Genomic DNA, 13,935 nt, shown 5'->3' on the forward strand with positions numbered 1-13,935 from the left:
CAGGCACTCTATCTTCTATTCTAGCCATTCATCCTTTGACTATGTTTCAGTCATGAACTACCTGTGGCTATTATGAGATGCAAGGACTAGGATTTGACGAAGCCTGGTTCAGACGGTTGTGAGTCCTCGAGGATGCTCCGTGACAGTATTGTACTTTCCTATTTTTTTTCAGTGCTGAACGGAGACCTGGCTGGAAGTGCCTTCCGTAACGGGCGGCGCCCGTCCCTCCCCGCCCCTTCGCCGGACTGCAGCAACATCAACCTGTGGAACATCCTGAGGAACAACATAGGGAAGGACCTGTCCAAGGTGTCCATGCCCGTGGAACTCAACGAGCCCCTCAACACCCTGCAGCACATGTGTGAGGAGCTGGAGTACACTGAGCTATTGGACAGAGCTGCCGATACGGAGGACCCCTACGAACGCATGGTACGGCCCCAACACCCACCCCTCTGAGTACCAACGCATGGTACAACTGCAATGCTCACCCCTCTGACAACCAATGCATGGTACAGCCCAAACCCTCACCTCTCTGAGTCCTATAACTGTATGGATGCACTTAGAAAAGCCACAAGTATAACTCTGCATTCTCTACCACAAGGTATGACCTAATCTTACATTACTGGAACTCTTAGTGATGATGTGACCCACTAAACCAGCTAACAGAAGACATACCGGAGAGGCTCATTAGATGACGGAAAACCTCTTCAGGTTAAGATGGAGTTCATCAGCACAAGCAACTATATACATTCCCGGTCTCTACCATCACTAACCCATACTGGGTGAGTCCAGTCCATGGCATGTGCGCTGGCGTGGCGTTGGCAGTGCCATGCCCAAAGTAAACAGTCTGAACAACAGCCCTGGCCTCTTCCAGAGACATCACGCTCCGCTGCAGCTGTCGACCTTGTTCAATCTCACATCTGTCATTCTCCTGTCTTTGTTACCATAACAGGACGGTGTGTGAATACTAACGTTGCACTTGCAAGACAAGTATGACAATAATGATATTTTACTGGGAGGTTGTAAACCAGTATGTACCAGGGGTTTAAATGGCGTTTAGATCATTTTATCATGTATTATTTTATGCACAAATGATTCATTCGTAACTTTTATCAAACAAAGAGAACTTCTGTTTCAGTGTAACGCCACTGGCAGTATTGATGGAAAGCGTTGTGTATGTTTTACGTTGTTAGCGTTCATTGTGTTGCCGTTTCTCTGCTACAGGCCATTATGGCAGCGTTCGTCATCTCAGGATACTCCTCCACGTACTACAGAGCGGGAAGCAAGCCATTCAACCCTTTACTGGGAGAGACGTATGAATGTATCCGTGAGGACAAGGGCATGTGTTTTATCGCTGAGCAGGTAGGTACTCGGAACACATTCATTACAGAGTTGCGCGGCCCGTATGTATCAAGCGTCTCAGTAGTAGATCTGGGATCGGTTTTGCTTTTTACATAATGTGTCGGTAATCCTGTCTAACTCTGCTTTTTTTTTTAAATCTATCGTACTGTACACCCTACTGTACGGACTACTTATTGAGAAAAAAATATTATAAAATATATATATAATATTGAGTTGTACCCCCTTTTGCCATCAGATCAGCCTTAATTCACCGGGGCATGGACTCTACAAGTTGTCGAAAGCGTTCCACAGGGATGCTGGCCCATGTTGACTCCAATGCTTCCCAAAGTTGTGTCAAGTTGGCTGCATGTCCTTTAGGTGGTGGACCATTCTTGATACACACGGGAAACTGTTGAGTGTGAAAAACCCAGCAGCGTTGCAGTTCTTGACACAAACCAGTGCGCCTGGTACCTACTACCACACCCAGTTCAAAGGCACTTAAATATTTTGTCTTGCCCATTCACCCTCTGAATGGCACACATACACAATCCATGTCTCAATTGTCTCAAGGCTTAAAAATCCTTCTTTAACCTGTTTCCTCCCCTTCATCTACACTAATGGAAGTGGATTTAACAAGTGACATCAGTAAGGGATCGTAGCTTTCACCTCGATTCACATGGTCAGTCTATGTCATGGAAAGAGCAGGTGTTCTTAATGTTTTGTACACTTGGTGTATATATTTGTTTTACTCAACCCCCCCCCACACCCCCTGAATTTAATGGGCTCGTGGGCCGAATGTTTGCCACCCCTGCTCTAGAAAGACAAGACGGGTTGCCTCCCACAATGTTCCCTGGGTCTGGGTTTTCCAAGACTAGGTCAAATGTGTCAGTTCTCTTCCATGTACTGGAGTCTGTAAGATCAARTTAATAGTAACATGAGCTGCAGGTTGCAGTATTGTATTGCACTGTGCTGCAGACTGACAGACCTGTCAGGTCTGGTGGCTTTCGGCGTGCTTAAAGAAAGACTGTGTGTCCCAGTCGGCTGACAGGGCCTTTGAAGGTATGATGGCAACTCAATTTTTTTCCCCTTGGTCTGACTGAACCTAGTCTGCACTTAGCCTAAGTGCTGGTGTCAGCTGTTACCAGGTACCCAGTCTGCATGATAGTCACAATATAATGACTCACCTTCTTGTATCTTGACCTAAAATAAATTCCTCTACGAGGCAACAATCTAGCAATGTTGCCACTGATAAGACGTGTGACGTTTGATTATCTCTTGAAGGTGAGCCACCATCCACCAATCTCAGCTTGTCACGCTGATTCCAACAAGTTCACCTTCTGGCAAGGTAGGTTATCTGTTGAATTACAGTGTCACACACGTTGTGCACTTCCTCAATGAGGTCATGGTTTTCTTTTTCTTGACGGCTAATTCTGCCAATTTTCTTCTCAGATGTTAGATGGAAAAACAAATTCTGGGGGAAATCCATGGAAATCCTACCCATTGGCACAGTCAATGTTATGCTTCCAAGGTAATCCAGCTTTGGCCCTATTCTTCAGCTACACACAAACACACACACACACAARCCCTCTCTGTGTAACATCCTTTAGATGTTCCTTTGGAGTGGACCTTCTGGCGGGCCAAACCAAACGTCTTCGCGGGCCCAGTTTGGTCCCCACTGTCATTCGCTATAGGAGCTACCTAAATAACTCCATAACAGTGGCCTTACCTACTTAGAGCCATCAGGCCTCTGCCAGCCTCCCCTTGCCACAGTCATCACTTCCCCCTGTGGAGTGGGCTCTATGCTGGGTCCTGGGAAGCTTTAAGGAGCTACTGTCCTCCCTACTGAAGATCCCCTGACTGGGTTAGGGAGGAGTGAGATGGGCTGCGCTCTATTTTCCATCCTGTGAGAAATGAATCAGAAAGACAGAGGAGCAGGAAAGGGGGGGTGGGAGGGCTGCTGAATAAGCACATAGATTATAGGAGATTGCAAGCGTGTCTGCCTCGACAGAAAATGAGATTGCACAGGTATCCACAAGCCCCCGCTGTTTTGTTTATGAGACTTGTGATTATGTTGCCCAGTAAGCATCTCAAAGACACAGACCGACTTAATAACTATCATTGTCTGTGATTACTGTAGATATCCTGAGAGTGTTTCAAGCTTTTCACGCTAATCGCTATTGTGTCGTTCAGCTTTGGTGATCACTATGAATGGAACAAAGTCACCACCTGCGTGCACAACATCCTAAGCGGCAGAAGGTGGATCGAACACTACGGGGAGATCACCATTAGGAACACCAAAAGCAGTGCCTGTATCTGCAAACTCACTTTCGTCAAGGTAAGACATCGGTGAACTCAGCTGTGGATATGACCAGTACAAACACTATGAAGTCCAAAGACAATTATGTGCTGAGAAATAACCATCCCTGTGAAGCGTTTCACATTACCATAGCTGTCTCTTTCATTTGGAAATGTAATTATTGTCTATTTGTTACCTTTCAGGTGGGGGGTGAATGCTATTTATCTTGCGGTCACAATATTACTGTTACCATTTTACTTGCAGGGAAATTACTGGAGTTCTAATGTCAATGAGGTTCAAGGGATCGTGATGGACCAAGAGGGGAAGGTAGTGCATCGGCTGTTCGGAAAATGGCATGAGGGCCTTTACTGTGGAGTCCCGCCCTCTGCCAAATGCATCTGGAGGACAGGTAACCACGTTAATCATACTGTTGCTAAGCAGGATGCTTTGAACAGTTTTTTTTGATTGGATATCTCCTTTCATTTAGCAGATAACAGCATTAGAGTAGAACATATGCTACTAGTACATGAGACCATAATATGGGAACAAAGAAAGTGTTGACAATGGTGTCAATAGTCCAGACAATTCAAAAAAAGGACTTGAAACGGATTCTTGTGTTCTTCCCTCAGGCGCCATGCCCACCGATTACGAGCTGTATTATGGCTTCACCAGGTTTGCCATTGAGCTCAATGAGCTTTGCCCGGAGATGCAAGATCTGCTACCACCCACAGATGCCCGCTTCAGACCCGATCAAAGGTAGAGTCAGACAGCCGTCACACTTCCAGCTACTGTGAAGGTTGTTGTAATGCCCAGACAGTATGAGAAATGCACTGTGTGCTACTGCTGCCACCTGCTGAGAGAACGTGGTACAGTAGCATTATCATGCAGATCTGACTGTACTGGACTAGTGAACCATTGCAGCTTTAGTTGTACTCTGATATACATTTTCAGAATTGATTTGTGAAGCTACAAAAAGGGCTTAAAAACGAGTTTTGAAATCAGAAATAAGACATCAGTCAAATAGTATTTGTACGGGTAAATATGTTGATAAGCTTTGTGTATTTCTCTGCTGAGTGACACTTGACAGTGTATTTGAGTCATAGTGATGTTGTTTCTCTACATTAGACACCTGGAGGAGGGCAATGTGGAAATGGCTGCCTCAGAGAAGCAGCGTATCGAAGACCTGCAACGCACCAGAAGGAAGTGGCAAGAGGAGAATGACATAAAGCACGAGCCACGCTTCTTCAAGTAAGTACAGAGGCTAGAGGGTCATTTACAACGACGTAAAGTATAAACCAGGCTAGCTTAATGGGGGAAGAACGAGGGGTAGATTGGGGAATGTATCCCCAAGATCGACAGCAATACATCTGGCTGTTCCTCCTACACTTGTGTGGCTGAGTTGTCATTATCCATTCCATTCATGACATTTAACTCCCTGACGATTTCATTGATTGCCCGTCTCTTTACTCCCAGGAAAGTGGTTGATGCCAATCATAGGGAGCGCTGGGTCACTAACAACACCTACTGGGAGCTTCGCAAATCCCCCGGCTTCATCAACATGGAAAACCCTAATCTATGGTAGCATATGGATCGCTATACAGACCATATCATCACCGCTGACAGAGGCTTTTTCCTATGCACAATACGGTTTTCAAATGAACGTCTCATTGACAAGATGACAGTGTGGAAGGATACAAAAGACTTGAGCTGAGAGATGAGTTGGACCAACCGTCACCCTGTTTGGCACTGCAGCCAACCAGTCACCCATCCAAGTATTCTCTTGGATCCCCCTCATTGAGCTTGCTGCAGAGGCTGGGTTGTCAGGGCAACAATCTTACCACGTAGATCTATCCTAAGCTGTTTTGACTTCAGAGGATGTCCTTGCCTTAAAAAGTCGCCTATCCACACCACACATTTTAAAGCTTTTAGTGAAACCCACTTGAGTTCTGAAAGCAGTTTGATTTAGACTAGTGTTTGGATTAGGCTTTTGATTACCTATTACTGTATGTATCATGCATGTTTAGAGTGCAGCTTTCATTGGCATATGCTATATAGACTATAACAAAAATAAAATTGAAAGAAGTCTGATATTTTTGCAAAATATCGTCAACACATAGAATTTAGTGAAAATGTAACTATTATACAATATTGGTAAGATTGCTCTTATTTTTGGATCAGCCTTTTGTATTAGTTGAATCTGTAACATAGCTTTATTCTCTCTTGGGACACATTTTTGTTTTTGCAGTTAATTTGTTTTTGTCACTGGTATTGATGGACGTTGCTGTATACTGAGAGATTTCCTCAGCAACTCCAAAAGACAAACCCCTTGAGCAGAGACTTTTAGTTCCAGTTTGCCTGGAAGAGGACCATCATTACAAGACTGGCCCAACTGCTGATGCGTAAGGACTGACCTGAGAAACAAGTTCCTTTTTGACCCTTCATGTTACTCACCACAACTGTTATTGCAAACCACATGTATAGACATTACTTCTTTCCCTTATACAGCTCACATTCAAACTAGTTTTAATAGTTTAAGGTAAAATAAAAGTTTTAAAAAGTAATTATAAATATAATTGTAATGTTCTTTAATTTCCTGTACTACAATTTCTGTGTTTTTTGCTGTTTGCAGTTTAGCCTGTAGTATAACTGAAAGGACGTGTAATACTAACACTCAGGACGTCTCATGATGATCTGAAGAGATTCCTACCCAGAACGTTTGGCCTTGTGCCATACCCTTCTGAGGAATCAATTTAAAACCTGGTCACTTATCTGGATACATGGTTACACGAATCATCTTTGATTCTGTCCATATATAGTGAGGGAGCCAGTGTGCTCGTCAAATGTATTTCCGTTTCACGCGAGTCCGGTCTCGCGTTATTTTCCGACCAAGCCACTCACTGAAATGTCATAGTGAAAGTGGAGTCCTCCTGTGGCAGTATAGAGGTCAATGTGTCCTCTACTGGGAACCACATGACTCATGACCATTAGACCGTCACAACTACACCAGACTGACTACCCCCACTTATACAATTAGTGTTTTATGAAACACTAGAGCCACCTACTGTCAGTTCTTTGAAAACACTTTACATGAATTCATATGTATGTGGAAATGTGTTATGTAGAGGCCAAGGGCTTGAGTAAGTCAAACAGCTTTTATTACGTTGTTTTAGAATGTTCAGAACTTTCTGCTTTTGCAAATGGCAGAGTGTGGATGTTAAAGCCAAAGACCAACATTTTGATAAATAAAAATAAACTTGTTCAAGTTCTGTGGTTTTAATTAGGTAGTTACGACACAGCTAATGCTATTATATTTGAATATCCTTTAAACACGTGTCCAGTTCCTAGAGTTTACTGGTATATTATCCTTTACACCAATACAATTTAAACAGTTTAGATCTTTTACTGCCAAACATTTCAGCTTTGATGTATATTTGATGTTCCCCTCCCTCTGTCACTGTGTAGAAGTCAATACACAATGGTTACATTTGTTACATTACCYCAGAATCTGTAGAGTGAACAACATTTTTACATTGGGATTATATTTATTTGTTCTTTGAATTGTTTTGTCCAGAATGAAGCCTGAAATTGAAACAGGGAAAGTGGTTTATGTTAGAAATATGTAGAATTTAAATGTTCAATTGTAAAGAAAACTATTAATTTGTGTGCACTATCCTGTGCAGTACTGCAGATTAGATCCCAAAATTATAGATATGACTATAGTACCATATTGTAGCTATGTATTCAGAAATCAATTGTTTGTCAGTGTCAATTCCACTTGCTGTGCCTTAATACATTTTAATTAACGCCTCTGACACAATACTGATAAGAAACCCCATACAAGCCAGATAAGAAAACCATTTAAAATCGAATAAACTACTTTCCCCACAAGAGTATTGTTCCCCAGAGTATTATGTACTGAATAACGACGGTCAGGGAATGAAAATGTTCTGAATGTGTCACATTCCACCAAGGAGGGAATGTAGACGTCTGAGATCTTGTTAAGAGGGAGGGAGAATGGGAGACTGTGGTCACACTCAATTGACATTGCCCATAAATAATCTAGAAATTCCTTATTTTCTGTGCCGTCACCCCCACTCATTTGTGATCACTGTTATTGGCAGTGCACTACATGTAAACAGCAGAATATTCCTATCTCCTCTTTTGGATTAGACTGATGCAAAGACTACACCATCGACTTTAACACAGTACTTTGTTCATAAGGACATTTGAGGACAATGTACTTTGTAAAGTTTTAGTTCTAGATTAATACATTTGTTTTCAGAGACCAGTAAAAAAATAAGAGACTTGTTTCATCAGAGTAGAACAGTTAGACCTGAGTAATTCGTCGGTTACAATGTTTATATCTGCATGTTTAAATGACATAGCCTGCCAATGAATGTTGCAAATGCCTTACGAAATATTTTATTTTCTCAATTGGGCTTTTTCTTTTGAATTTTGGACTGACTTGTACCACTACGCACTGTGTCAGCTGAGTTCTATCTATTTTCTAATGGGTACCTTCTAAAGTGCAATTGTCTAAGTACATATCTTTCCATGAACACTGTACACTGCTGCTACATAGTGCTTGTTCTAATAAAAATACATAAAACTCAGTGGCGTCTGTGACACAAACTGTTTATCACCGTTTAGCAAATCCAGCCATGCATTAGGTATAGTAGTGTCATGGTAAGTACCTAATAGTGTATTAACACCATCGTACTCCTGCACAGTAGATGGCAGTAAAGGACTGTGTGGGCCTTTGCCAGTGAATCAAAGACAAGTGAAGAAATTCTTGCACCCGGTTGAGAATATTTTGGGACTCCCTTGGCTATATAGTTGTTTTACCTGTCAGCATTGCTGCTACCATGTTGACCCAGACCAAGAGACTGGAGGACTGAATTATTACCATCTCCCCTACAATCATGTTTATATAGGTCATTCTACAGCATTGTTTTAAAATTGGAGGTCAGGGGAGGAAAAAAGGTCAAATAAATGTAGGATGAGGCCAATGTCAGGTAGATTTATTTAACATGTCTGTCACACTTCACATGTAATAAATATGTATTAATATATGGTCAGGTACACAGCACGCGCTTGGGATGAGTCCGCCAAAACATCGAGACGATTTACAATACACCTTGATAAAAGGAAACGGAAATGTGATTAAACCGCCCAGTCTCGGCTCTGTGACAGCAACTCAGGACAGGGTGGAATTCAGTTGTAAAAATCCTCCGTAGTCGGCGGATAACATTTCGCAAGACTCGGTGTGAAGGCCGACAAACTCAAAATCTTCAAAACACACACACAGCAGCATGACTTTCATATACAGCTGACATAACTAGGCTAGCTACAACATTACAGGCAGACTGAGCAAGATAACGTCACAATACACAACAGGGCAACTACCTGCTTAGTCATCAACATCAAAGCTACCAAGATTGCAATTATTGGCTCTTGCTCATTTGTAGCATGAAGAGACGATAATGGCAGTCTTGGTCTTGAAGTCTAAGTCAGGAGTGGTCCAGATGTTTCCGAGAATGCCATCTTGCTACCATTAACTTAAAAAAAGATACATTTTACAAAAAGAAATGTGTTCTTAATCTAGACATGTGGTTTTATATCCAGCACAATTTCACCTAAACAAGCTAAATGTAACTGTCTAATTGAGTAGTTGTTTATAATGATAATTGTTGGGAGATAAAGTCACTGTGAACAAAAACCTGCTTAATAGTAGTGTTCTTTGTAAATACATGTGGTGGTAGTCGAAAAACACCAGTCCTTCTCCCTATGACTGAATAAAAAAACATTTTAAAAACAAAAAAACAGTAATATGGTCTTAAACCAACCAAAGCTCAAAACATTTACTCTAAAATCAAACAAAGTGATAATGGACTCTTTTTAATAAGCCGATTGGAAAATAGGGGTTAATATTGCTATGGAAAATTATTTCCATCATGTAATTGAATCTTGGCAGAGAGAAATAACCAATTAAATAAAGCAGAGATCATTTAGAAGATCAAACCAAATACAAAATGTGAAATTAATGTATTATGTTTGTTCCTACATAGTTTATCCAATAGGCCCTTTTCAATCGGCTTCATTATTTTGGGAACCTATAAGATTACGTTAAATTCATTATTTTCTCATAACCTTAAAGGTAAACGAGTCCAAACCAGTTTCCATCACTAATTTTGTTCAGTGCAATACAGTTTTAAATTGTGTATCATTCAATAAATGATTTGCATGTCCTCAAACTGGCTTATAAAAAAACAAGGACAAGGGGATAAATTGGAGACTATTTTCAATATGTCGACATTTTGGCAGCAAAGCCGTTCAAGACTAGTGTCCATTCTATTCCCTTGTCCTTGTTTTTCTACGGTACATAACCCCCATGGGATTAGATTTGTTTTTTGCGCTGATCTTCTCAAAGTAACTTCAATATCTGACAGAAACCATAGGTGATGAARGGTGTTGACTGTCACCGTTATAAAAACAACAACTGGATTGTTTTGTCTGAATCACATGATTCCTATTGATACTGCCTTCAATATCCACCAATTTCATACTGAGTAAACARGGGTAAAGAGTGAAAACATAATGGTAGATGGAAGATGGCTACACGTTTCAGTTGTGATTAAATGTTTTTTTTCCCTCCTCAATTTCTTAAATATGTATTGCAGGTGAAACAGTTGTGACGTTTACTAGGATCGTTCATTTGATAGAAGCCATGATCTTGATGTACTGAAGCGCGCTGTGTGCGGCGTCATTGTGTGCGTTGCCGCAGGAGATGCCCGTGCCGTGGCATACGGTGACAGGTGAGGTGGACAGCTCTGCCAGACACTGGTACTGCCCGTTCACAGTCAGCTCATCTACCAAACACATCACAAACACACTCTACAATACACTTGGAATATGCCCCCGGTTAGCTATTCTTGAAAACACAAAGTTAACATCTATGATCAGTCAAAGGAAGAAATAGCTCCTTACCAATGTCAAAGTATGTGACTTCGAAGCCCTGCTCGTTGGACAGCTCCAGCATCATCTGGATGTAGTCGGTGTTGGGAATACTGAGTGGATTCCTTCTCAGGAGAGACATCTTCTCTGCAGAGGAGTTACGCAAGTTCTCCAGACGGACACTGGGCTTCGGGGTCTGGAAAGAGTTGGTCAAAGATCACTCATTACATTCATTCTAAAACGCCCTAAATATGTTTTTACCAAGGAGGCCAAATGAGAGGAAACATTCTACATACCCATGTGATTTCAGGACAGCCAGACAGATTTTGAAGTTTAGCCACCATCTTCTCCGCAGCTGCCTTTTTGGCCACCTTCTTGGAATTTCCCATTGCTATCGGATACACGTGGATGACATACTTATAATTGACTCAACGGAACACTTTGCATTTGAAAGAACATAAGCATTGTGTTTTTGCATTGGTAAAGTATTTAAACACTTTCTACTTTTAAAATGATAAAGCATTCAGAAAGAAGAACCGTGGAGCCACCATACCCGTCTCTGTCAGTGACTCCATTCTGCAGGTAACAGTGAACTCTCTCTTGTGAGGTGGGCCCGCCTCCATGAGAACAGTGTATTCAGGGAGGCGCCATCCCCGCTGCAGTGCCAGCTCCTTTTGGGAGGAATCCATAGGAAACATACACTACATGACTAAAAGTATGTGGAGAACTGCTCATCGAACATTTCATTCCAAAATCGTGGGCATTAATATAGAGTTGGTCCCCCATTTGCTGCTATAACAGCCTCCACTCTTCTGGGAAGGCTTTCCAACTAGATGTTGGAACATTGCTCCAGGGACATGCGTCCATTCAGCCACGAGCATTAGCGAGGTCGAGCACTGATGTTGGGCGATTAGGCCTGGCTCACAGTCGGGGTTGCAATTCATCCCAAAAGTGTTCGATGGGGTTGAGTTCAGGGCTCTGTGCAGGCCAGTCAAGTTTTTCCACACCGATCTCGACAAACCATTTGTGTATGGACCTCACTTTGTGCACGGGGGCATTGTCATGCTGAAACAGGAAAGGGCCTTCCTGAAACTGTTGCCAAAATGTTGGAAGCACAGAATCGTCTAGAATGTCATTGTATGCTGTAGCGTTAAGACTTCCCGTAACAGACCCAGACCATTATTCCTCCTCCACCAAACTGTACAGTTGGCACTGTGCATTGGGGCAGGCAGCATTCTCCTGGCATCCGCCAAACCCAGATTTGTCAGTCGGACTGCCATATGGTGAAGCGTGATTCATCACTCCAGAGAACGTGTTTCCACTGCTCCAGAGTCCAATGGCAGTGAGCAATACACCACTCCAGCCGACGCTTGGCACTGCGCATGGGGAACTTAAGCTTGTGAGCGGCTGTTCGGCCATGGAAATCCATTTCATGAAGCTCCCGGTGAACAGTTTCTGTGCTGATGTTGCTTCCAGAGGCAGTTTGCAACTGAGAACAGACAATTTTAACACGCTACCCGATTTAGCACTTGGCGGTCCCATTCTGTGAGCTTGTGTGGCCTACCACTTCGCAGCTGAACCGTTGTTTCTCCTAGATGTGTCCACTTCACAATAATAGCACTTACATTTGATCGGTGCAGCTCTAGCTGGGCAGAAATTTGACGAACTGACTTGTTGAAAAGGTGGCATCCTATGAAGGTGCCACGTTGAAAGTCCCTGAGCTTTTCAGTAAGGCTATTCTACTGCAAATGCTTGTCTATGGAGATCGCATGGCTGTGTGCTCGATTTTGTACACCTGTCAGCGACGGATGTGGCTGAAATAGCCAAATCCCCAAATTTGAAGGGATGTCCACATACTTTTGTATATCTAGTGTACATATTAGAAAAGACATGAAAACAACCCATCTATTCATAATCATATGGACTTTTCTTGAGCATCTTCAAGGTGACATAATGCCAACATTAATGTGTTACTATGATTACAGCCCTGCAACAGTACACCGCCCTATTGTTTTACAAAAACACAATCTAAAGTCATTGAAGGGCAATAACAAAGACACCTGCAGAATCCCCACTGAGTTGGGTTGATCGTTGGGCTCTGCTGGGATGCCGTTACTCTCCGTCTTTATGTGAAGGCTGCAGGAGGGGATATCAGACGTAAGAAGTTAATAATAATGTTACCTGACTAGAATGGTTGCAAACGCAACTTGTCATAAATGCTCATTTTAGAAATTGTACATGTTCACTCACGGTGTCCCAGCGTCTATTTCCAGAAGGTTCAGGGCAGACTCAGCGGCCTGGTGTTTGGCAGCTTTTTTACTGGATCCTTGACCTGGGATATAACAGAATGATACTCACGGTATCATAGAAAGTACTGAGGATGAGGCGAACATGGGGATATAACTTTGAAGCCCATGTTGTTAATATCAATCCCCCATAATCCTCTAGCTAAGTAGAGCCTAATTTACATACTTCACAAGATGGCTCACCTGTGCAGGATACATCGCCTATTGTGACGTTAAAGATGAAACTGGGTTGGTGTGCCTCCCCTTCAGCCTTTTCCATCACGTACACGGGAAGGTTACCAATTTTGGTTCCGTATTCATGCAGAATTTGTATTGGCGTTTTACCAGGGCACGGTGCCTGAGTTTGTTGAATAGTCATGCTGCGTAGAAAGCATGATTAACAGTCATTAGTGTCACTGCATTTTATTCAATAGAAATAGCTGTTTTTTTGTTGGTATTATTGACTTACAAATGATGGTACTGAATAAAGCCCTGATAAAAAAATGTGCTAGCCTGCTAAAGGGGTAAATTATAAATATATTTGATAGTGAGAATAATGCTAACTGGCTGGCTAGTTAACMAGCATCAAATGCTTGGATGGAAACAAATCGAATGTAACGTTGACTAGCTAGAGCTAGCTAGTAGCATGACAGACCTCGTGTTGTTATTGTGCGTGGTCCTTATTAGTGTAGGTTGAAATCCGTCTTGAGACATGGCTAACGTTAGTAAACAATTTCGTGCGTAACGTTAATATATTGTTGTACAAATTTAATTTATCTGCTGCAGAAACCGGTGAAATTAGCTGGATGGGGGGGTTGCCGATTTGAATCAGCGTCTCGTCAGCAACATTAAACAAGTACTTTCGGGTTACGGAATTTCGGAAATGTTCCAAATAAAAGTCCCTCACGTAATAGTATAAACGTGTCAATAACCTGTATTTATTCATGATATCTGAAATTATTATCTAAACATGAACAATTATTCATATTTGTTCATATTTAAGTGATATTTGCATTAAAGATTGGTTTTAAAATATGTTCCAAGGTAAAAAATAAATTTGCC

The 13,935-nt window shown here is 42.1% G+C and overlaps 2 protein-coding genes across 11 annotated transcripts in view; one reads left to right on the plus strand and one right to left on the minus strand.

Annotated features, from left to right (window-relative positions):
• Positions 1 to 8,247, plus strand: part of LOC111975536 (oxysterol-binding protein-related protein 6) — a 60,726-nt gene extending 52,479 nt beyond the window's left edge. For all 10 annotated transcript variants that reach the window (XM_024003862.2, XM_024003904.2, XM_024003936.2 and 7 more), the window contains 9 exons: positions 173 to 426; positions 1,222 to 1,359; positions 2,620 to 2,683; positions 2,788 to 2,866; positions 3,529 to 3,673; positions 3,899 to 4,043; positions 4,264 to 4,390; positions 4,760 to 4,882; positions 5,108 to 8,247. In XM_024003862.2, the coding sequence (XP_023859630.1) occupies positions 173 to 426; positions 1,222 to 1,359; positions 2,620 to 2,683; positions 2,788 to 2,866; positions 3,529 to 3,673; positions 3,899 to 4,043; positions 4,264 to 4,390; positions 4,760 to 4,882; positions 5,108 to 5,216 (1,184 nt within the window). In that variant the 3' untranslated portion in view covers positions 5,217 to 8,247. The remainder of the gene's footprint in view (positions 1 to 172; positions 427 to 1,221; positions 1,360 to 2,619; positions 2,684 to 2,787; positions 2,867 to 3,528; positions 3,674 to 3,898; positions 4,044 to 4,263; positions 4,391 to 4,759; positions 4,883 to 5,107) is intronic.
• A 1,789-nt stretch (positions 8,248 to 10,036) lies between these two features.
• Positions 10,037 to 13,698, minus strand: LOC111975576 (interferon-inducible double-stranded RNA-dependent protein kinase activator A homolog). The gene is made up of 8 exons (XM_024003960.2): positions 13,529 to 13,698; positions 13,078 to 13,253; positions 12,839 to 12,920; positions 12,649 to 12,724; positions 11,142 to 11,259; positions 10,885 to 10,979; positions 10,622 to 10,784; positions 10,037 to 10,503 (listed from the first exon to the last, which is right to left on the minus strand). Exons 1-8 carry the CDS (start codon positions 13,585 to 13,587, stop codon positions 10,346 to 10,348), a joined length of 927 nt encoding a protein of 308 aa, XP_023859728.1. The 5' UTR covers positions 13,588 to 13,698; the 3' UTR covers positions 10,037 to 10,345.
• Positions 13,699 to 13,935: the final 237 nt, after the last annotated feature.

This window comes from Salvelinus sp. IW2-2015, linkage group LG2 (genome assembly GCF_002910315.2).
Source record: "Salvelinus sp. IW2-2015 linkage group LG2, ASM291031v2, whole genome shotgun sequence".
Lineage (NCBI taxonomy): Eukaryota > Metazoa > Chordata > Actinopteri > Salmoniformes > Salmonidae > Salvelinus > Salvelinus sp. IW2-2015.